Source organism: Hemiscyllium ocellatum, chromosome 39, assembly GCF_020745735.1.
Source record: "Hemiscyllium ocellatum isolate sHemOce1 chromosome 39, sHemOce1.pat.X.cur, whole genome shotgun sequence".
NCBI lineage: Eukaryota > Metazoa > Chordata > Chondrichthyes > Orectolobiformes > Hemiscylliidae > Hemiscyllium > Hemiscyllium ocellatum.
The window spans coordinates 2,779,257-2,803,563 of NC_083439.1; the positions used below are offsets into that span (position 1 = coordinate 2,779,257).

Here is a 24,307-nt window from a genome sequence, read left to right on the forward strand (position 1 = left end):
ACTCTGACCCCTTGGCATCATGGTAGCCCACAAACCTATCAACACACTGAAACAGCTACTGATTAACCTAAAGGACCCTGTACCAACAACCAGCAAAACAAATATAATTTACAAAGTACCCTGCAAGGACTGCAACAAACATTATGTTGGACAGGCAGGCAGGAAACTAGCCACCAGGATACACGAACACCAACTAGCCACCAAAAGACATGACCCACTATCACCAGTATCCGTACACACAGATGAAGAAGACACACTTTGGGACAACACATCCATCCTCGGACAGGCTAAACAGAGACACATTCGGGAATTCCTAGAGGCCTGGCATTCAAACTGGAACTCCATCAATAAACACATCAATTTGGATCCCACTTACTAATCTCTGAGAAAGAGAACTGGAAATGAAATCACCCACCTTAACAGAACAAGGCACATAAGTAGCAAGTAGAACAAAACACCAGCTCATTGATGATGTTACCTAGCGTGGTGACAAAACGCCTGAGAACAAACCTACCAGCTCAGTGAGCAAACGTACCACCTGAATCCTAACCTGTGCTACACATTTCTCAAAAGTAAGAGGCAAGTTTATAACAGTTATTTATAATTCACCAATAAAAAGTTCCACTTGAGAACTGCTGCAGTTTGGTGTAAATGTTGGTTTAACTATGTAGCTTCTGCATTTCTACTTGTTAAGGATTTAAAAATAATGTTCTGATGGATTAACTGATCCCCAGTTCATACCTTTCCAACATCTCACAGGCCAAGGGTTTTGTTGCTATTGTAAGTATGTACCTGTTTTATTTTTTAAAGTAGGTTACTGTAATATTTCTCCTGATGAAATGGCTCTTCTGCAGGAACCTACTGTGTTATTAGGAGACGTATTATTTACTTCTAATATTTGATGAAGTCCATCTGTGGCGAAACATTGATCATACAAACTTTGCTCGGGTATTGTGTGATTAGGGAAGGAAGAATCCGAGTGGAATCTCTCTAGCATGTTGTAAGCACCTTTTACCTCATCTGCGGAATCCTAATTGGAGTGTGTGGTTTGAGTTTGATAATACTGCAGTTTTACTGACCCAAAGATAGATCATCTTATTCATTAATAACAAAGATATCAAACTCTTTGGAGGTGACTGTGGAGAAGTATTAAATACTGTTGTAATTTAAACTTGCTGAAGGAGTTAGACACGTATTTTTGTCTTTGTATATCTGGCATTATCCTGTTGTAACAGCACACTGGATTTTTCACTGTGTCCGGAGTAGGAACATCAGTAATATAGCACTCAGCAGTATGCAAAGAGTGAATACAGTCGGGACAACAATTTCCGTTACCATCTCCATATGATTGACAAGAGGATCTGAAAGTAAAGGGGAAATTATAAATATTACACTGCAAAAACTTATTATTTCAGAGAAATACTTCGTTTTTTTTATTAGTCCAAATAAATAGTATATTTAACAGGTTATAAAATTCCCAACTCCGTGTCTGGTTTAGATAGGAAGCTAGTTATGTCTTTCATCTGCTTACCAGAAATTAGCCTCCAGCAGCAATGTTCCATTTAGGGAATTTGCTTATTCTGAAGTGTGAATCCCTTCCAAAACTCACAAATCATAGGGAGGGAGCGAAAGACTTTTCAAACTGGTCTCCTATCTTTACCCCTCCATAAACTCCAGTGTTTAAAAGTTAATACAAGATTCATTTTTTTCTCACTGATATCTCTGGCTTCTTATCCCCCCAAAACTTAAGTTCTTTGTCTCCAACTTGAAATCCTTCCAAGGTTTTATCCGCTGTGCACCTTGTTAAATCTCTTCCAACTATAAGCTTCCTGTGTTCTTCAGTTCTCTGAATGTATGCACCTAATCCAAACCGTATTCCTAATCCCTCAACCTAGCAGCACAATTAGTGATAAAGATTTAAACTGTCTTTATTGACAGGAATTTCCTGCCTAAACCATTCTGTTACTCAACTCTTTAAACCTTCTTTGGATTTGATTTTTCAGTCACCTCCCCCAACCTTCCTTTCATAACTTAAGCTCTGTAAGGTGTCTTCAGTTTAATGTGCAGGTTTCTAGCTTAAATTGTTGTGAGTGCATGGATTAAATTGCCATCCACTGCTCTTGCAGCCCTTTGGGTGAGGTAGAATTTCAGTGAAGTCGACAGGAGTGCATAACGAGTAGCCAAGGGTTATCAATAAAGCAGGTCAAACCCCTCCCCCAACTCCCACCCTTTTATTCTGCAGAGAAATTTAAACAATACGGGGCATTACCATTTACAAACAAACAACAGTTCCTTCTGGAAGTGAAATGCTGTTAGTTAATTTGAGACAATATCACAGATATTAATAGTTTGAAAGTATAACTTTTTTTGAAAAGATTGTTCAAAATGAGCCATTCTAAAGGTGGTCAGGAGATTTTACTTACCCACAACTAGGAAAGCTAATGATAAGCAGACAATTTAGCTGTTGCTTTCAAAGGTTGAATTCAGCTTGAGGTGACACAAAGCTCCTGCTACCTAAGCTACATCGTGCTCTGGCCAAATTGTTGGCTTATCTGCCTGCTTCTCGATTGTTCAGTCTGTTCTAGCTGAAAAGGGCAAACAAAGAGGAATACATTTGCCTACAATTGCCACCACCACCTTCTCCTCTATATTGTAAGTGCAGTGGAATGGATCATAGAGATGCACAGCACGGAAACACCCTTCGGTCCAACTTATCCATGCCAACCAGATATCCCAACCCAATCTAGTCCCACCTGCCAGCACCCGACCCATATCCCTCTTAAACCCTTCCTATTCATAGACCCATCCAAATGCCTTTTACACGTAATTGTACCAGCCTCCACCACTTCCTCTGGCAGCTCATTCCATACATACACTACCCTCTGTGTGCAAAAGTTGCCCCTTAAGTCTCTTTTTTAGTGGGTGGCACAGTGGTTAGCACTGCTGCCTCACAGCGCCTGAGACCCGGGTTCAATTCCTGACTCAGGCGACTGACTGTGTGGAGTTTGCACGTTCTCCTCATGTCTGCGTGGGTTTCCTCTGGGTGCTCCAGTTTCCTCCCATAATCCAAAGATGTGCGGGTCAGGTGAATTGGCCATGCTAAATTGCTCGTAGTGTTAGGTAAGGGGTAAATGTAGGGGTATGGGTGGGTTGCGCTTCGACGGGTCGGTGTGGACTTGTTGGGCCGAAGGGCCTGTTTCCACACTGTAAGTAATCTAATCTAATCTATATCTTTCTCCTCTTATTCTAAACCTCTAGATCTGGGCTCCCCAATCCCAGGGAAAAGATTTTGTCTTTTTATCCTAAAAATGCCCCTCATAATTTTATAAACCTCTGTAAGGTCACCCCTCAGCCTCCGACGCTCCAGGGAAAACAGCCCCAGCCTATTCATTCTCTCCCTATAGCTCAAATCCTCCAAACTTGGCAACATCCTTGTAAATCTTTTCTGAACCCTTTCCAAGTTTCATAACATCCTTCTGATAGGAAGGAGACCAGAATTGCATGCAATATTCCAAAAGCAGCCTGACCAATGTCCTGTACAGCTGCAACATGACCTCCCAACTCCTGTACTCAATACTCTGACCAAGATAGGAAAGCATACCAAACACCTTTTTCGCTAACCTATCTACCTGCGACTCCATTTTCATGAATTCCAAGACAGCTGTCTAGGAAAGTATTTTAAAATAGGTAAAACCAAAAATATGAACAGAGCTTTTAAGAAAATGGGACTATATATTTTTGGTTGGTCTAGTTAGGAGAGAAAGGTGTGGTGTTGCTGCATATTGATTCTCTTTCCATCTAATTAACAATACTTATTTTCATCAGTATTTTTAGTGATATGTTTTAGGAATATGAACTGTGAATAAAACAGTAAAGAATCATCACTGCTACAATATAAAGTGCTAGCTGCCTTAAATTGAGGGAGTAGGATTGAATAATTTGCTGATTTTATTTTTCTCTTTGGTAAGCAGTTGGCTGCATAGAGCAATAACATAAGCTAGCATTTAGCTGCTCCTGAGCAAGAGCACTGTTCTACAGCCACATTCCTTAATTTGCTCACAGTTTAACTCTTTTCACCTTTTCTAATGATAAATGAACTTAACTGCTATACTGCATTAATGCCCAAGAAAAGAAGCTGCTACTTCAGTCAGAGACACAGGAGTATCAAGATTATACATTTCATTACTGCATTAAAGTGTGACATCAAATAATGAAGTGGCAAACTTTATCTCTCTTCTATGTCAATTGCCATTTTAAAGCCTTTCTTTGAACTTACTGAATAAGAACAGAACCATATGATATGTAGAACTAGAAAACATCCCTTCTATTAGAGTAATATTGCCAAATATTCAACAATAGTATCCAGAGGAAGACAGTTTCTTCTGTTCTCTGGCAGGAGATGTTGGCATCTGTTTCTGTGACTAAAATCTACTGCCTGCTGTAAATGCTATACACTTGGTACCAATAAGTGTGAATATTTAGGACCCATCTATCTTCAGTTGTCCTGTAGACATAATCTAATGGATAAATAGATAGGGAGAAATTGTTCCCACTCGTAAATGGTTCACGAACCAATGGGCACAGATTTAAAGTGATTTGCAAAAGAAGCAAATGCATTGTGAGGAAAATCTTTTTTTCACTCAGCCAGTAGTTAAGGTATGGAACGCACTGCCTGAAATTGTGGTGGAGACTGTTTTAGTTGAACCTATCAAAGAGTATTGGATAATTATTTGGATAGAAATCATACGTAAGGGAGGAAAGTAGGAAACTGTCAGTTAGTAATGATGCGCATTTGAAGAGCTAGTACAGATGGGATTGGCCAAATGGCCTCCTTCTGAATCATAATAGTCATCACATATCACACTGAAGATGCTAAAGGAGTAAATTTCTCTAACATCATCTCACAGTCCAGAATACTGGCTATAAAACCTGTGAGTAAACTTGGAAAATGATCTTATTTTTAGGAGCTCATTGTTTACATTATTATTTTGTTAGACTAAATTTAAATGTTTTCCATATTAAGTTTAGATCAGTGCTGCTTATTTTCTGTTGATTGGAGTAATGATCAAGAGTTAAACAAATGCAAATAGAGTTGCTTAGTTTTTGTTTCCTTTAGTGATCCTTTATGGAATACAGGAGCTGATAGGTACAAAGGAAACGATTGTGGTGAAATGATCATACGTGTGCTCTGCTCCTATCGGGATTGATGGACTGAAATGCTTCTTCTTGCTCTGGACTCTCTTTATTCCTGAAGAAAATTGAATGACTTCACTCACGTACCTGCAGCAAGCAGTGCATTTGTAATGGAACAAGTCTCTGCAGCTTTGCGTTTCCAACTCTCAATCTAGAAGAAGATAGCAGAAAGATTGTTTGGGTCAACATTCTGTTTAAGGGAAAAAGCACCTGAACATCACATCGGAGGTGAACTGTTTCCTGGAACTACTTAATATTCATTGTTCAAACTTGTTGTGCTAACATGACCTATTTAAAAATAAATTGGATCTTTGTGCATTCTTTACTATTTTGCTGGGAGTTATCTACTCTTTATTCTACAGCAGAAATTGGGACACAGGCTATAAAGCAGCAATTATTTAGTAATTCTTTTGGATTTTCAGGATTAAAATGTTAGTATCTTCCATTGACAGCTGCCTTTTACTCAAATAATATTTTTGTCCCTGCCTGCTGTGTTCAAAATGAAATACAATCGGTTCTGCTATAACACATTTCTTTAACACGATTGAAGAATTTCAACCATTATTTGCAGAATGTTAAAAATCACACAACATCAGGTTATAGTCCAACAGGTTTATTTGGAAGCACTAGCTTTCGAAGTGCTTCTCCTTCATCAGGTGGTTGTGGAGTATAAGATCGTAAGACACAGAATTTATAGCAAATGCTTACAGTGTGATGTAACTGAAATTATATATTGAAAAAGACCTGGATTGTTTGTTAAGTGTCTATCTTTTAGAATGAACATATTGGTTTCAGTTGTTTCAAATGAAAATTACAGAACATTTAAACGTTATATTCTCAAGTGAACTTTTAACAATTGGTGTCATGTCGGCCCACATAATGCACTTAAGGTGTGAGTTGCCCTGTGTGAGGCTGTCTGTGCTACAATGGTCAGACTGATTCTAATCTAAGAAATGGATTTGCAGAATCTTACATGGATTTATGCAGTTTGTAGTGGCTATAACACAATTCCAGTCTCATTAGTTTAAATGATGTGGCTATTCTGTGGTTTTCGTATAATGCGAGAACCAGACTATCACATTATATCAGAAGTGTATGTCAAAAGTGCAGTTGACAGAGCTTGTTGGAATTTGTATTGACCACAGTGTAATTATTAAACAAACATGGCAAAATACATGACCACGTATCTGTCGGTTGTCCACAGTCTTAACCTTCCTTTCAGTTTACAACATTATTCGTTTCTTCTTCTCTTATACTTCTACATCAGCTTCTACATACAATCTTTAAATCTATGCTTCCTTCTAAATTCATGTCCTGATTTTGTTTTTAAAATTTCATGTAGGCTATTTGTCAACTTGCATCAAAAATAAGTTTTATTTTTTAAATTAAAAAATAATCAGTGGTACTTACTTCTCTTTGGTTTGGAAATCCATTTGAGCTGATCATTTTCTTGTAGTACTGAACTGAGGCTTTGGGATACCTCCTCTTATTCTTGCTTTTAAAATCGATGTAATATAACCCAAATCTTTCTGAATATCCTTCATCCCATTCAAACTTATCCAGCAGTGACCAGGATATGTATCCCTTGACTTTAACACCATCCTTAATGGCTGCAACAAGTTTCAAAATTACATTCATTTTAAAATCTGTCAATCCAAAATAACAGAAATCTGGAAATTCAGAGCAATTCCATGAGTGTAAAGCTTCTAATAATGTCACAGGTTAGTTTGCAAAATTAAAGCACATGGAATAAGTGGCAATATACTGACAGGAACTAAGCATTGGTTAACAGACAGTAAACAGGAAGTAGGAATAAATGGGTTTCTTTCGGTGTGGAGAGGTTGATAAGAAGGGTACAGTAGAGATCAGTGCTTGGGCCCAGCTATTTGCAATATAAATCAACAATTTTGATGGGGGAATTAAGTTTTATATTTCCAGGATTGCTGTTTGCACAAAACTAAGTGAGAATGGTGAGGGGGACATTAAGAGGCTTCAAGGCAATTTTGACAAGTTGAGCGAGTAGGCAAATAGGTGACACATGCAATATAACATGGATAAATATAAAGTTGTCAACATCTTTAGGAAAGGCAGAATAGCAGAGTATTATTAAATGGGGATAGAATTGGGAATGTTGAGTTGCAAAGGGACTTGGGTGTCCTTGTATGCTAGCTATTGAAAACAAGTCATTAGGAAGGCAAATCATATATTGGTAATCATTCCAAAAGAGTTTAAGTAGAAGTGCAAGGAAGTCTTACTGCAGCTGTACAGGGTCTTTGTGAAACCACCCTTGGAATATGGTGCACATTTCTGGTCATCTTATCTAAGAAAATATACTTACCTTAGAGGAAGCATAACGAAGGTTCACCAGAATGATACCTGGGATGGCAGGTTTGTCGTATGAGAAAAGATTGGGTTCCCTGGGCTTGTATTCACCAGAGTTTAGAATAATCTGAAGGGGTCTCATTGAAACATATAAAAATCTTGACTTGGGTGGACAGACTGGATGTAGGGATGATACCTCCCCTTGCTGGGGAGGTCAGAACAAGGGGTCATGATCTCAGGATGGTCCATATTGGACTGAGATGTGAAGAAATTTCTTCACAGAGTTAACTGGAGACAATCACTGGAAATATATACACACACTAAAGAAATAGATTTCTATAAATTAAAGGTGTCAAGGGGAACAGGATGAGTGGGAGTATGACATTAAAAGATAATGGGCTTGCTGGGTCTAATGGCTTACTATTTTCTAAAGGAGAAAGTTTGATAAATATATTGGCTATGGGGTTTCTTTCAAACTGCTGCATTTACGTTTCTTTTGCCTGTTTTAATGTCAGGGTAGTACTGATGGAAGAATTGGCCTGCACTGTTACTTGCACCCTGCCCCCAAATAACCATGGAACGGGTCATGTTTTGATATTAAGTCGGTCACCTTTAAGAATCTCATTAACATAATTACTCATGTACTGCATTCGCCACTTGTCACACAGCTCAGTGCACTGGTGTTTTTCAGATACCCCATTTTCTGTCACGTATATCCTTGGATTTCCATACCGACTCTGAAACAAAATAGAAAATGATAATGAGAAAGAAAGTGAAACTGATCACATTTCAGCCTGTTACAAACTGCAGTAATTTTAATGTACAGTATTTATATGGAATAAGTTGTAAGAGGAAGAATGGAAGCCAGACAATTAAAACCCCCCCGGAAGTGTACTGCTGTATGATCATCATGCATACTTAAGGCCTCACTATCATCTTGAAGTGACCTCAAACCATTTAAATCTCTCACAACCCACATTCAGAATTAGCTTAAAATATTCACAGCTGCTTAGCCTTTGGTTCTCCATTCTCCAGGATGCCATTGCAGCCCTCAATTTGCTCAACTAATTCTTTAAATTAGATTAGACTACTTACAGTGTGGAAACAGACCCTTCGGCCCAACAAATCCACACCAACCCTCTGAAGAGCAACCCATCCAGACTCATTCCCCTACATTTACCCATTCACTTAACACTACGGGCAATTTAGCATAGCCAATTTACCTAACCTGCACATTTTTATTTCTTTCATGTTTTTTACTTTCATGTTTGACTTTATCCTTTGCCAAACCTCCTCAAGGACACAGCCTTTATCCACCATACTGTAACGTTAACACTGTGCAAGATCTCAGTGGATCTGCTGTCTCCTCTGTTCTCATTTCTTATAGCATGTTCAAGGAGCTTATAGGCCTCTATACCATCAAGATTGAAACCATTCATTCTGTTGCTCCTTCCTTCTCCTCACCTCTGCCTGTCAGGCCAACTGCTCACTGTGCCCTGAACCTGAACTGTCCTAGTTTGTTTTCTCCCATCTGCTCTCCTGCTCCCTAATGTATCATAAGACATCAGAGCAGAAATTATGCTATTAGCCCATAGAATCTGCTCCACCATTCAATCATGGCTGATAAGTTTCTCAACCCCTTTCTCCCAGTAACCCTTCATCCCCTTGATACTCAAGAATCTATCTATTTCAGTCTAAATATACTCAATGACATGGCCTCCATAGTCTTCTGTGGCAGTGAATTCCATAGATTGACCATTCTGGCTGAATAAGTGTGTCCTTATCTCCTTCCTAACAGGCCTTCCCTTTACTCTAAGGTTTATGCCCTCAGGTCCTTGTCTCTCCAATCAATGGAAATGTCTTCCCAACGTCTATTCTGTCCGAACCATTCAGCATTCTGTATGTTTCAATTAGATTTCCCCCTCATCCTTCTAAACTCCATCATGTATGAACCCGGAGTCCTCAAACGTTCCTCATATGTTAAGCTTTTCGCTCCTGGGACCATTCTCATGAACCTCCTCCGAACACGCTCCAGGGCCAGTACATCGTTCCTGAAATATGGGGCCCAAACTGCGCACAATACTCCAAATGTGGCCTGACCAGAGCCTCAGAATTATATCCCTGCTTTTATATTCAAGTCCTCTTAAAATAAATGCCTTCCTAACCTGACTATAACTCACAAGTCTCTGCACTTCCTATTTGTTTGATTCCATTCCCAGTTAACTGTCCGTTTTGGACTGCTTTTGCCTCCACAAAGAACAGTGTGTTTTATTTTCCTGTGTAAAGTTAAATAAATTGTTTTGGGGATTTATGAAAAAAGCTTTGACCTGGACATCATCAACCACAGGGTAAATCACCAACCAGCCCTGATTGTTTTTAATTGTTAGTGATTGAAATAATTTTACTGTGTACAGATTGACAGCTGCGTTTGCAAAAATCAATTGAGTGCTAAGTAATACACTGTACTCTGAGAACTTGAAGATCTTAGTAGAATGTGAGAAATCAATGGATAACTAAATATTTCACATTTTATAAAGCATTTTGTGATATGGACCTTTTCTGAATCTTTTTCCAAGTTAACCTATAGCACGACAAGATCCCTGTGCACTTCAGCACTTTGCATCTAAGATATTAACATAAAAAAGTATCTTATATTTTTATTCCTGGAATTAAAAAGTCTATTTATTTTCATTATTAATAAAGATATTTTGAGTGTTCTTGTGATTTTAGTTGTATTTCAAACATGCAAGTCAAGACTGACTGAGATGCTGTTCCAGAGAGGAATTCCTAGAAGCATGGCATTCCAACCGGAACTCAATCAACAAATACATTGAGTTAGCCCCCCCCCCGCCCACTAAGAAAAAGAACAGGAAATAACATCATCAACCCCAATAAACTCAAATATATAAATAGTAAGCAGGAATTATCAACAGTAGCTTCACCCGGTGGCCCACAGAAGATGTGACCTAGTAGGGTGATGAAACATCTCGAAATGAACCGTCCACCTCAGCTCAGAGCAAACCTACATGCAGAACCTCAACCTGAGCTACAAATCTTCTCAAACCTCGCGAAGGTATGGGACAGCCTGATGTTGTGGAAGGCACTTTTCAAATGCAAGTCATTTTTTTATAGCTGCAGAGGAAACAACATATTAAACTATATATCTCTGAAATACCTTGATATAATTCAGAATCCTCCTGAATCCCCAAGGTACAGCGTACAGCCACTCAGAACCTGGATCAGGCCACTGTGGGTCAACAAGTTCTGCCAAGTCCTGGTCCGTATAATAACTTGGCCCTTTACTGTAATGGTAGCTCTTGTGAGTGATATACCGGGTTGTGAAGTGACCCAGACCGAAGAAGTCTGATGTGTCTTTGATGAAGTGTTTCTCCTGTGGAGTAAAGGCTGGCAGCCTGGAGTTGCTCAGACTTTCCTGTGAGCTCTTTCTCCCTGTTAATGTAACAAACAGCAAGGTATGGGGATTACAGGTTTTGAAGAATGCCAACATGCCTGCCAACCAAAGATCTCAGATGCACAAGATGTTGTACTGCTCCAACTTTGCTCTGGATTGTTTCTAGTTGTTGATATGAGACATACTGTGACCTCCTAAAATACAAGGTAAAAACAATGACTGCAGATGCTGGAAACCAGATTCTGGATTAGTGGTGCTGGAAGAGCACAGCAGTTCAGGCAGCATCCAAAGTGCAGCGAAATCGATGTTTTGGGTTCCTGATGAAGGGCTTTTGCCCGAAATGTCGATTTCGCTGCACTTTGGATGCCTCCTAAAATACAGCCTGACTCGCCTCAGCTTCACCTGCACTAAGGCAATTTAAATGTTTAATGGAACTGTACGTAAACTGCAAGAAGCAACCCTGACCATAAAACGGGCGTTTGACAGTTTGTACAAGATAAATTACAATTTTACGATGGTTCCCTCACTAAAAGTACACAATGTCTACATATATGGTAAATAAATAAGTACAAGGCCTTTTGTGTATGCAATTCTATATTTGTTAGGATTTGATTATGAAACTGACATCTTTGGAATTGAACTCTAAGGCATGTTTGCATTTCTTTTTGCATATTTGATAAGTAGAAATCTTTAATGGAGAGCTTAATGGAGTCTTAAAGACTCGCAAATTGCAGCCCACTGTGCTATTTATGAATGCCTACACAGAGTCCTGTTACTCAGCTGTGCTATCATACAAAGGCAAGCTGAGACTAGGCTCATCCACAACACACTCATCCAACCTGTGATACACACAGATAGGAAGGGGAAATTAAACCCCAAAATAACCCCCTTTTCACATTTTGTGTCAGAGAATAAAATGAATCATATAATGTGCTTGCCTAATTAACCCCTAAGTAATCCACCAGAATGCCAGAATTCTAAATTTGAGCAATAAAAAGAGAAAATGCTAAAGATATTCAAGGTCAAGCACTCTCTGTGTAGAGGGTTATACAATTACTGTTTTTGATCATTGGTTCTGATGAAAAGTAAATGGCTTAAAATGTCAACTCCATTTCTCTACCAAATCTGGAAACTTCATAGCATACTTACAGCATTTTCTATTATTATTTTAGATTTCCAGCCTGTGGAGTATTTTGCTTTTATTATAAGTCGTGGTATCTGTTTAATATTTGCTTTTGGGCCTCATCATGCCAATATAGTCAATATGTGTGCCCACAATATTCCCCTTCATATTTACACTTACCAATGCAGTCTTTCATAACTTGAGGGTAGTCTCCATTGAAAATAGGGTTGGCAAACCAGCCTAGCTTAAACTGGATGTATCGCTCAGCAGCCTCGACATCCTTTTGATTTGTAATGTCGACCGGCTCTCCCCATTCACTTGTGATAGAAATACCCACCAATCCTTTCATATGAAAAAAAATTAATAACTTAGATGCAACAAACAAATTATATTGCATTTAGAATATGCATGTATCTGCTGTAACTGTTTTACTCTGGTGTTGTGATTGCTCGACCTCTATGATGTAGAATGTTATTTTTTAGGACCATAGACCATAGAAGGAGGCTATTTGGCCCATCATACTTCTGCTACCTCTTTGAAGAAAGCTAATAATTGATCTCATTCTCTCTGTGATTTCCCATAACTCTGCATATGTTTTTAATTTCAATTAAATAACCCATTCCTTTTTGAAAATTGCTTATATATCTGCTTCCACTAGTCTTTTAGCCAGCACATTCCAGATTATAACTTGATATATTTATTGGCTTTTTTGCTTATTGTCTTAAATCTATGATGACTGGTTACCAGATTTAAGCCATTCAGCCCATCACGTCTGCTCCACCTTTCAATCATGACTGATGTGTTTCTCAACCCCATTCTCCTGCCTTCTCCTCATAACCCTTGATCCCATTACTAACCAAGAACCTCTCTAACTCTGTCTTAAATACACTCAATGACTAAGCCTCCCCAGCCTTCTATAACAATGAGTACCACAGATTAACTATCCTCTGGCTGACAAAATTCCTCCTCATCTCAAAGATTGTTCCTTTACTCTGAGGCTGTGCCCTCAGGCCCTAGACTCTCCTAATAGCGGAAATATCTCTATGTCCACTCTATCTAGGCGCCTTAGTAACCTGTAAGTTGCAATTAGATCTCCCTCATTCTTCTGAACTCTGGACCTCCTCCAATGCCCACACATCCCTTCTTAGATATGGGGCCCAAAACTGCTTACAATATTTCAGCTATGGTCTGACTAGAGCTTAATGCAGCCTGATGAAGGGCTTTTGCCCGAAACGTCGATTTTCCTGCTCCTCGGATGCTGCCTGACCTGCTGTGCTTTTCCAGCACAACTCTAATCTAGATTCTGGTTTCCAGCATCTTCAGTCCTCACGTTTGCCTAGAGCCTAATGCAGCCTCAGCAGGACACCTCTGCTCAATGAATGCTCTTCACCTTTTTTTGCCAGTGAAATATTTCTCCCTATTTACTCTAAACACCTTTATTAAAATTCCTTTAACCTTTTCTGATCAAAGTAGAACAACCTTAGCTCCTGCTCCCTCTCCACATAATTGAATCCCTCTGCCCTGCACGAACTGAAATAAGATGTGCTGGAACTGAATAATTATTGTAGATCTTGCTGACCAATGACTAGACGAATAGAGAGAATATTTATCCACGACTTGCCTCTACCTGTATATCATGATGGTTCCATGATATTTGTCACATCCAGCTATCACTGAAATCTCTTAAAAACCCGTTGAAGCTGATGATACAATTCACCATATGAATTGCTAATCTTAACAACAGAAACTCATCAGACTATACAAGATATAATTTTGCAGTGGAGTCTGTAAGAGATATTTGTACTTTCTTTGATTCCATTCAATCTGAATTGATAACTCTGTTACCTTTTTGGTGATTGCGCCAAAGTTTATCGTACGTGTGCCAAGCCTTTGCATGAGCCTGTGAAACAGAAGTAAACACTTCTGGTGTTAATGAGATTATGGTTTGTTCCTATTTTACTCCCATACAATTTTTTAGTTGGATTTCTCAGCTCTCACCCCAACTTACTGAGCCCTGCCTGAAAATGTACATCGTACAAGTCCAAATGTAGGCTCGGCACAATGGTAACTCTCAAAACACGGGATTTAACAAATTTCAGAAACAGCAGCTCATAATCTAAACCGACATTTCAGTGCAACACTGAGGAACTGCTACATTGTAAAATGTCCCATTTATCCACTCCCGGTGGAAGTGGTGTCTTTCTTCATCCGAATGTAAGGATACTAGTGAAAGACGATCATGTCGTTTTGTGGCTAGTTGATGTTCATGTATCCTGGGGGCTAGTTTTCAGCCTGTCTGTCCAATGTAGTGTTTCTTACAGTTCTTGCATGGACAACACATCCATTCTGGGTAAAGCCAAACAGAGACATGCACGAGACTTCCTAAAAGCATGGCATTCCAATCAGAACTCTATCAACAAACACATTGACTTGGATCCCATTTACCACCCGAGAAAAATGGCAGGAAATGCTATCACCATGGGAAATGAAGTCACCACAGGAAATGACATCACCAGCCCAAGGAAGCCCAAACATATAAATAAAAAGCAGGAAATACCAGCAGTGCTTTATCCAGAGGCACACTTAGCAAGGTGACAAAGCGTCTGAAAATGAACCATCCATCCAGCTCAGTGAGCAAACCTACATCCATGTCCCATTTATTTTGAGAAAATTCCCATGAGGAGGAGCAGAAATGGTCTCCTTAAGTTCTGGCAACCTTTATGCCTCAACCACATACAAAAACAAATGGAACGGTCTATTGATACACAATTTTTTTTAATCCTTTCAATAAATTATGAAATTTTTGAGATTGAGAAATAGGAGAATACTTACTTTAATGATGTTATGCCCTGCTCGGTACGCTCCTATTCCTTTCAGTTTCACTCCTGGTGCATGTTGTCCCAATTCATATCCTTCCACAGCTGTGGACTACAATGAAAAAATGATCAAATGGAATGAGTTCCCACTACTGCCACTACTTGTAGAATAGGGATGGGATCCTGTGGATGTTCCATGTTGGAGGTTCAGAGTGTAACGAGCATGCAGATGGGCAACAGGCACAGGCTTCCTAACCTCACTCCTGTCAGCAATCAGGAGAAGAAAAATGGGCATTTCCTTCAGCTATCAGCAAATGTTAGTTGGTGAATATCTTTTATTAGAAAATCAGGCATATCATTTGCAGGATATCAGCCTGTTTTGAACTGAAAACTGGCAAAAGGTGGTGGGAAAACATTCAGCTAAAAAGAAAGTGGAGATTTTGCACCAAATACAGTTTCTTTTAACTTAGGTTTTATTACTAATTATCCAGAGGTAGAACAAGAAGAAACCTCCAATAAACTCCACTCCAGTCATCCCCAAAGTCCTGAGATTGCTGGCTTTCAGAGATTGTGCTTGTATTCTGCTTTTCAAACTCACACCTGCTGAACTAGTCACGATCATCCTAGGTAGGTTGTGCTGCCTCTCGAGTTGTGATTTAAAACATGAAACAGCCATAACAATAAAACTAGGTTGAGTCTATCTGTAACAAAAGGATAAAAGGCTCCTTTCTGATGATTGTAGAAATCCTGCCATCATTTAGCACTAAATGTGGTAAAAATAAAAGTTACATCAAAGATAATGAATGACTAGGGTGTCCAAGATGTCTATTTCCAAAGCAATGTAAGTGCTGATCACAGAACCTTGCTTACCCCAAATTAAACTTCTGCATGTGTTCCTGTTAATGCACAAGTATCTCAGTGTGTTAGTACCCCGTACCAGCAATTCTTGCGTGTTCTGACCCAGGATTAACGAGGCCAAAAAAGTTCTTTCTAGTTGGACAGAATTCACCCAAGGTAAACCAGAGAGTAATAGAGAAAGACCACAGGCTACAGGCTGCAGTCAGGCCACTTCAATACAGAGTATGAGTTATAGTGACTGAATTTGGATGATGTTACTTCATCTAGTTACAAAACATCCAAGTAAGATTAAACTAATTTTTGATATTTCAATTGTGTTTTCATGCAATTTCATTCTTCAATTACCATAGCACAACAGATAAATTGCGTCAGGTTATCTTTAACTAAACAAATAATATTTAAAGTAATATTTTGAAAAGCCAAGGTTTGGTCTCAAAATATAATACACTTTCAATATTATATGTGAAAGTAAGAAAAAAATCTTAAGGTTGTGCAATGTGCTGTGTGGAAAATGGCTGCAATCTTTCCTCCATCACAAGAACATTCAGCTATCCAGTTCATGGATAGGAAGCATTTTAAGATGTTTATGAGAGAAGTGAATAGACATGATGTAAATGGAAATTCTTTTACCCCCTGAGATGGGAACACTGTGGAAGAAGTTGACAATGCTGTTGCAAAGTCACCACATTCCGTTTCCAAGCTGTAGAGATCGAAGACGTTGATCATTGGTTGAAACATGAGCTATTAAGAATCTGATAAGAAAAGATTCATCAAATAATTCGGAGATCTGGCTAATGCTCTCTGGGTTCAAATTCCAGCTCAGCAGCTGTTGGAATTGAAGTTTAATGAGTGAATTATTTGGAGTTAAAAGCTACTCACATTGTTGATGTATTACATCATATTGGGTGTACTAGACACCAAATTTGCAGGATGTTAATGTATTGGAAGAGGTTCAGAGAAGGTTTACTAGATCGTTGGTTCCCAACTTTTTCAGAACAAAAGCATGTGTATATGTTATGTATATATTTTTTAAAATTGTTAACAGGAGAAACTCAGAGCAAAGGTAATGACAAACAAACTTACCTCTGAGTTTATGTGGAGGTTTATTATAGGAGATCTACCATTATTTGGCAGATGTATTAAAGCAGCTATTCCAACCTTTTTTTAGAAAGGAGACATTCACAGTCATGTGAGAGATATTCACAACAAAGTTTGAAGGTTAGTTTAAAAGAATATGACCAAAGAACATGTCAACTATAATGGGAAAGAAGAAGACAGTGCCACACACAGTGCCACAGGATAATATTCACCTGTACTTTGCTACATAAACTGAAAACATCATATCCTTAGAAACCCCAGAAGATGGATATGTAAGTCTACATTGATCATCACAGATATAATTCTCAATCCATGAATGGAAAGTAAACAAATTGAAATATATAAAACTATAATCTTTAATATTAATGAAATTAAATCACACTGAAATGCAAAACATACCCAAGGGTTATTGAAAGTAATCCAGCGTTTCACCCGATCTCCAAACTTCTCAAAACATAAGCTGGCATAATCATTGAAGAAATCAATCAGACTGCTATTCTGCCAGCCTCCAAATCTATCTTGCAGCACCTAAAATATCAAAGATGATCAACTATAGTCACTTTCAGAAAGATTCTATAAGAAAGGCAATTTGACTCATCACATCTGCTCATTCCAGACTTTAACCAGCCATTTCCAAGTTTGTGTAATCACAGAGTGGATTTTCACAAAAATATATAGAACATAAAACAATACAGCGCAGAACAGGCCCTTTGGCCCTCGATGTTGGGCCGACCTGTGAACTATTCTCAGCTTGTCCCCTACACTATCCCATCATCATCCATGTGCTTATCTAAGGACTGTTTAAATCTCCCTAATGTGGCTGAGTTGACTACATTAGTAGGGAGGGCATTCCACGCCCTTACCACTCTCTGAGTAAAGAACCTGCCTCTGACATCTGTCTTAAATCTATCACCCCTCAATTTGTAGTTATGCCCCCTCGTACACACTGAAGTCATCACCTAGGAAAAAAACTTTCAGTAAAATAAAACTCAGAATAATTGTCTGATGCTGGGAAGTTCAGAGATTCAGTCTCCACTTGGAGCACAGACTATGACAGAGGAAGAGTGAAAGAGGTGCTATTACAGACTTCGGTGCTAAAGCTTAGAGAGGGTAAAATAAGGTTCCTACCCCTGACTGGCAGTAAATATTACTAGAACGGTGAGTTTGTGATTTTCTGGCGAGTATGTGATTGCAGTTAGCTGTAATGTCCTTTAACTGTGGTACATTTCTGTGTGTAAGTGCAACACTGGGGGAGATCAGTCATAAAGAGTGTGGGGGCAGGAGGAGCTTGGGCTTAGCACTGAGCTGCAGATCTGTAATTTTACACTGTCAGGGAGATTTGTAATTGTCTGGGAACAGAGTGATTGACTGATTGAATAACACGCAGCAGGTTTCAACAGAGCTGTAGAATCTTAGATAACGAGCAACACAGAAGTGTTGGATGTAGGAGATAGCTACATGGGAGAGGCAACAAGCGATATCCAGTATTCATGGAACTCAGGCCCCTTAGATGTCAACATATTTAAGAGAGGAAAAAAATGTTGGAATAAAACCAAAATAGAATTTGTGAGCATTGTAGATAGTTAGTGTTTACCTACGGTGTGGAAATTTCTTACTGATTTTCAGGACCACTGTCAAATCTGGCATTTAATTCTGGTCCCTCTCCAGCTTTAAAAAGGTGATAGTGCACAGTCATCTGGAACCTCAGTAGTTGCTATGACACACATACAGATATACGTTAGCAAGTTACAAATGGTATTCAAACATTCCACACAGACCTGTGGAAGATCCCCATGGTACAGAGTGACCACAGGTTGGATGTTGCTCTCCAGGAGGGTATTAATTAGCTCGTTATAATGCATGATTCCTTTGTCATTGATTCGCTCAGCTGTATGATACAGAGAGATGAGAAACAGATAAACTCTGACTTAAAAAGAAAACAAGTGACTTGACAACAGTAAAAACATTTTCCCGCACCCTTCATTTTAATATTTCCCCACCAACTCTCCTGTGCTGAATGCACCTTTTTATTTGTGAATACCTCCTCCCACAACTGCTTAGAGACAGCTTTGTCATCATTAGTCTTGTCCAAGGGCAGTGCTGAAGGGAATCAGCCTAAGACATGCTGGTAGCAGGAAAAGCTGGGGGTCAGTGCTGAGCTGTGGATTTGTACCCTTACACTAAAGTGAAATCTCATTCCAAGAAGATTTGTAATCATCTGGAACACTGTGAGGACCTTTATAGTGTACCACAAGTAAGACAAGAGAGGAGCATTGCAGATACCCTGAGCACAACAGTAACAGAGCTGTTTGTTCTCAGTCAAGAAACAGGGATGTGTGGCAGATGACACCAGGCCCTCACTATAACGCTGCTCTCTCATAATACTCTTGCCTCTACTCGCTATTCTCTTAGATAGTGACTGTCCTGAGGAGAATTTCCAAACTGTCAAAAACAATAAGACAATTGAACTCTTCAGTCTAATTTAATATAAAATAAAAGATCTATTTGGTGGGGAGATGATGGCATTGTGATATTTTCACTGGATCAGACATGCCAATTATCATGGATCATTGTAAAAAACCCACCTGGGTCACTAATACCCTTGAGGGAGAGATATTGCCAACCTTACCTGGTCTGGCCTACGTGGGACTCCAGACCCACAACAATATGGATAACTCTTAATTGCCCTCCCAAGTGGTTGAGTCAGTTGTTCAGTTCAAGGATAATGAAGGATTGTCAGTAAATGCTGACCTTGCCAGTGACACCCTCATCACATGAAATATCCCAAGTACTTTCTCTACTCTTGGCTGGCACACCCTAATCCCTAACAAACACAGCAAGTGCTGGACACACTCAGCAGGTCTTTCATCCCCCACAATCACCTGATGAAGGAGCAGCGCTGTGAAAGCTAGTGCTTCCAAATATACTGTTGGACTGAACCCTGGTGTTGTGTGATTTTTAACTTTGTAGAGAAAGGAACAGAGTTAATGTGTTGAGTCCAATATGATGCTTCTTTAAACCCTAATACCTGTCTGACGTCCCCCTCTACTTCTCCTAGCTCTGTGCCAATCTGTTGGTCTGGACACCCAGCCTGAATGAAATTCAAGTCAGTTTTCTCTCTGTCATGAATGGTGTAAGCTGGTGTAGGTGTACTTCATTCATTGATTTCAATAAATACAAGAAACTTGTCTCTATGAGAAGACTTGATCTGAGCACTAGCTGAGGTTATGACTTCTCACATTACACAATCACAAATTGAGAGATGTTACCTTTAATCCCAGTTGGTAGAATTCGAGGCCAGGAGATAGAGAAACGATAGTGATTGACTTTCAGCTCTTTCAGTAGAGCAATATCCTCCTGGAAGAGAAGCTAGTGTTAACCAGACTTTGTGCAGGTGGAGGAGATTTCATTCAGCATATTCCTTATTGGGGGAAACATCAAAGCGAACCTGGGCAGTTAACAAAGAGGTTGATGTTTCTGATAGCGTCCCTCCTCCAAACTTAAATTTAGACAAGATTAAAGAGAATGCTGTAACCAAATAAAACTATTCATTCACTGCTTGGCATCGGATCTGAACATGGACAAGAGGATTTGATGCTGTTTGTGTTGTATACTAGTTATTACCATTTTAAATGCAATAGTTTATTGGAAATGGTTCTGGCCAGCTTGTAGTCAAGCAGATATGTATTCTAATCCCATTCTGGTAAATTATGAAACTGATTTCAAGATCTGGGTAACCTAAAGAACGCTTGGATAGATGCAAAAATTCCAATTCATTGAAAAATGTTCATCGGGGATGAGACCATGTCTGGCTAAGTTGACCTACATGTGACTCCAGTCCATGTTATATGGTTGACTTTTAATGTCACAGAGGAGAGCAACAAGAACAGCTTTTGTCTGTAACACTTACACAACAAATCCAGAAAACAAAAATCCACAGGTGAATTGCTGTTTTAAGCAACTTTTGTTTAACTCATAGATGGCTAAAAGTCAGCACACAAAACTGCCAATAATTTGACAATATTGCACAAGAAAGCTGCTTGCTATGGACATTGCAAACAGAGAATGCTCTCCAATTGCACCTTCCCAAAAGTGGCAACACTGTTTAAAACAAACTGAATCTTGTTATTTGTGTCTTACAGGTAATCAGTTTGGTTCAGTTAGGAGCAGACTAACACCTGAGTCACAAGGCTCCAGGTCCAAGCTTCACTCCAGAGACCTGAGCACAAAAACCTGAGTTGATACTGGAGTGCAGTGATGCAAGGGTTAAACCGACACCCTGTATTAACCCCTTAGGAAAATGGAAAGAATCCCATGGTCACTATTGGATGAAGAGCAGATTGTTGTTCTGGCAACAATGAAACAAACAGAATTATGTCTCTCAATGCTGCCTTGCTTGGTGTAAATTGGCTCCCTGTTTCTTCATTTATTACACTTCAATGTTTCAACTTTATTGGCTGTAAAGTCTTTTGGATGAAAGCAAAATACAGCAGATGCTGAAAATCTGAAACAATGAAGGAGAAATTCAGTGGGTCAAGCAGCATCTGTGGAGAGACGCATAGCATTGTGGGATATTGTGAAATGTTCTACAAATATGCAAGTTGTTTACATGTGTGTTCTTACCTTGAATCTATAATAGCTTTCACAGGATGAATCTCCTGTTTCATTCAAGTGCACTTTTCCTTTCATTCGGGTGAAAACATCCCAGATACTGAGTCCTTTCCCATCTTGATCCCAAGCCCCTTCGGTCTGGTAAGCAGAGCTTCCCACGCCCCAGGAGAAACCTGAAACCAACACAATGCTTCATGTTGTGTTTCACCACAGCTCATTCATGCACTGAGCAATATTTAGTTTAACACCAAATTGTTCAAGGAATTGTAAACTGAAAAGTTCCAAAACAGAAAAATTAAAAATTCTAGGGCATGACTTTCAGCTCCAAATATTTCCACGAATTATTTCTATACGCCATTGGTGGCCAGTTCAATCCAGGAAACAGTTAAATTAAAACACCAGGCATGATACATGGGAGCCATTCAGTATTTGTACCAGTGCTACTCCCACTCCACCTCCCTCTCCCAATCCCACTCACCCCCCCCCCACTCAACTCCTCTCTTCCACACATCCCCCTCTCCCACTCTACCCCTCTGTGCCATTCTCCCCCCACCACACTTCACCCCCTCCCACTTCACACCCCTCTCCCACTTCACACCCCTCCCCCACTCTACCCCTCCTCTCCCACTCCAACCCCTCTCACCCTCCACCCCAATCCCACTCCACCCCCTGTCCCACACAACCCTTCTGTCTCACTCTCCCCCCACCACACTCCACCTCCCTCTCCCACTCTCACCCCCTCTCACTCCACCCCTTCTCCCATTCCACCCCCCTCCCACTCCACTCCCATTCAACCACTATCTCTCACTCTATCCCCTCACCCACTCTAACTCCTCACCCACTCTCCCCTCCATCTCCCACTCTACTTCCCTCTCCCACTCTCTAAGAGATCATAGGATATAACAGCAGACTTAGACCAATTGGCACATTGAGTCTGCTCTGACATTCACGCCATGTCCCATTGTACCCGCTCTCCCACACTATCCAACCTCTCCCACTCTACTCCTCCATCTCACACTCTAACCCATTTCACACTCTACCTATGCTCCCATATTATCCCCCCTTGTATTTGACCCCCCCATTTCACTTCAACCCCATCCCCTACTGCTGCCTCTTCCACTCTACCCATCTCCCAATCTACCCCCATCTCTCACTCTACTCTCTCTCCCATACTATCTCCCCCCAACTCCCATTCTATCCTCATCTCCAGCTCTACCCCACCTCCCATTCTATTCCCTCTCCCACTGTAGTCCCTCTCCCAAAGACAGTGCTCCAATTTGAAGAGGGAGAGACAAAGGTTGAAGGGCTCAACTGTGGGAAACAATCGTACAGTTGTGAATATTTTTGCTGAAAAGGAGCTGCTAGGGAAGGTGATGTGATTGTTGTATTTAGGATTTTAAAGAGATTGATAATGTAGACAATGGCAACCTGCTTCACTTTGGTGAACTAGGGACGTGATCTACTTTATAAAAAGGGTAATATGGAAACTGCTGAGAGTTTTACACTCCCCATCGGCTGGCTGCCTTACCAGGAGGGAAAGTCCCATAGTAGAAAGATCCTCCATGGTCTTTTGTCCAGTCAAACTCTCGAGACAGACCCAGAGGTACCAACAGCAGAAAGGTCTGGGATGCAGTGAGTACGACTGGTAGATGCATTGTTCTTTAGTTAGTGCTGATTGAACACAAGCCACTGGCACCGTTCAACAAACTGTTGGCACAAAGAGGGCAGAGGATCATAAAAACCGATGGGAATTCATGAGGGAACAACAGTCACGTTATATAAACATTTGCAAAAGGAGCAGAAATGGGCCATTCAGCCCACCCCGCTCCAAGCCTATCCTGCCAGTTGGTAAGATCATGGCTGATGCATTTGTTTTTCAAGTTTCACATTCCTATCTTTGACTCCTTTGTCTAACAAGAATTGAGTTAAAATACTCAATGAATCCTCCTATCACCATCTTCTGAGGCAAAGAGAACCAAAGTCATGCAACCCTCAGACTAAAAGGATGATCCCTAATTTCTAAAAACTGATGCCTTGCTCTGACCCACAAAAGGTCATATCTTTGTCCACCTCGTCAAGACCATTCAGAATCTTATCAAACTTCAATCAAGTCCCCCCTCACTCTTCTAAGCTCCAGTGGAAACAAGGCCAGGTACCAGTCTAACTATTCCTCATAAAACAATCTATTCATTCCAGGTACCAGTTTGGTAAACCCTCGCTGAACTATCGCCAATGCAGTTACATCCTTACTGCGGAGATCAAAACCACACACAGTTCTGTGTATCACAATATCTTTTATGTTTTAATTCCTCTTATAAAAAGGGAAGCATCTCATTAGCTTTCTGATTACATGCTGTACTTACAAACCAACTTTCTGGGGCTCATACACTGGAAAGCCTAAAACCTTCTGCATTTTGGATTTCTGTGGTTATTCTCAATTTCAGTAATTCTCTGCTTTTCCTTTCTTTCCTGCCAAAGTGAACAATTTCATATTTTTCCACATAACTCCATTGAATGAACTGGGGATCTTCAGTTCAGAACAGATCAGGCTAATGGGTAAACTAAAAGAGGTCTTTAAAATTATGAATGGGTTTGATAGAATATGGAGAAGATGTATCCATTTGGAGGAGACCAAAACTAAGGTCCATAAATATAAGGTAGTCACCAATAAATTCAATAGGAAATTCAGGAGAAACTTACTTACTGAGTGATGAGAGAACATGCAACTTGCTACCATCAGGAATGGCTGAGGAAAATAGGTTAGACATATCAAAGGGGAAAATGGGTGAAGGTATCATGGTCACTGACTATTGTTCGAGAGACATCCGGTCATGGTTTAACCTGAGGGGAGAGGTTAAGAAGGAAAGCCCTTCC

The 24,307-nt window shown here is 39.9% G+C and overlaps 2 protein-coding genes across 4 annotated transcripts in view; one reads left to right on the plus strand and one right to left on the minus strand.

Annotated features, from left to right (window-relative positions):
• Positions 1–5,535, plus strand: part of zwilch (zwilch kinetochore protein) — a 52,894-nt gene extending 47,359 nt beyond the window's left edge. For 2 of the 3 annotated variants that reach the window (XM_060852945.1, XM_060852947.1), the window contains exon 19: positions 5,117–5,535. The gene's annotated coding sequence lies outside the window, so the exon portion shown is untranslated. The remainder of the gene's footprint in view (positions 1–5,116) is intronic. The other variant, XM_060852946.1, reaches the window with a different exon arrangement.
• lctlb (lactase-like b) lies at positions 1,199–23,088 on the minus strand. Its single transcript, XM_060852840.1, has 13 exons — positions 22,962–23,088; positions 21,446–21,606; positions 20,092–20,179; positions 18,601–18,710; positions 17,222–17,350; positions 14,883–14,978; positions 13,896–13,950; positions 12,231–12,392; positions 10,691–10,965; positions 8,126–8,252; positions 6,604–6,803; positions 5,281–5,344; positions 1,199–1,361 (listed from the first exon to the last, which is right to left on the minus strand). The coding sequence occupies exons 1-13, from the start codon at positions 23,086–23,088 to the stop codon at positions 1,249–1,251; spliced, it is 1,707 nt and encodes a 568-aa protein (XP_060708823.1). The 3' UTR covers positions 1,199–1,248.
• Between the last annotated feature and the right edge of the window lie 1,219 nt (positions 23,089–24,307).

What these genes read in the sequence shown, in the direction of transcription:
- lctlb (XM_060852840.1), bottom strand. Translation starts at nt 23,088, where the DNA reads ATGCATCTACCAGTCGTACTCACTGCATCCCAGACCTTTCTGCTGTTG. An exon ending in ACCATGGGGATCTTCCACAG is followed by an intron (nt 17,351 to 18,600) that starts GTCTGTGTGGAA and finishes TTGATATTTTAG; the next exon opens with GTGCTGCAAGATAGATTTGG. An exon ending in CAGGGCATAACATCATTAAA is followed by an intron (nt 13,951 to 14,882) that starts GTAAGTATTCTC and finishes TCTGTTTCACAG; the next exon opens with GCTCATGCAAAGGCTTGGCA.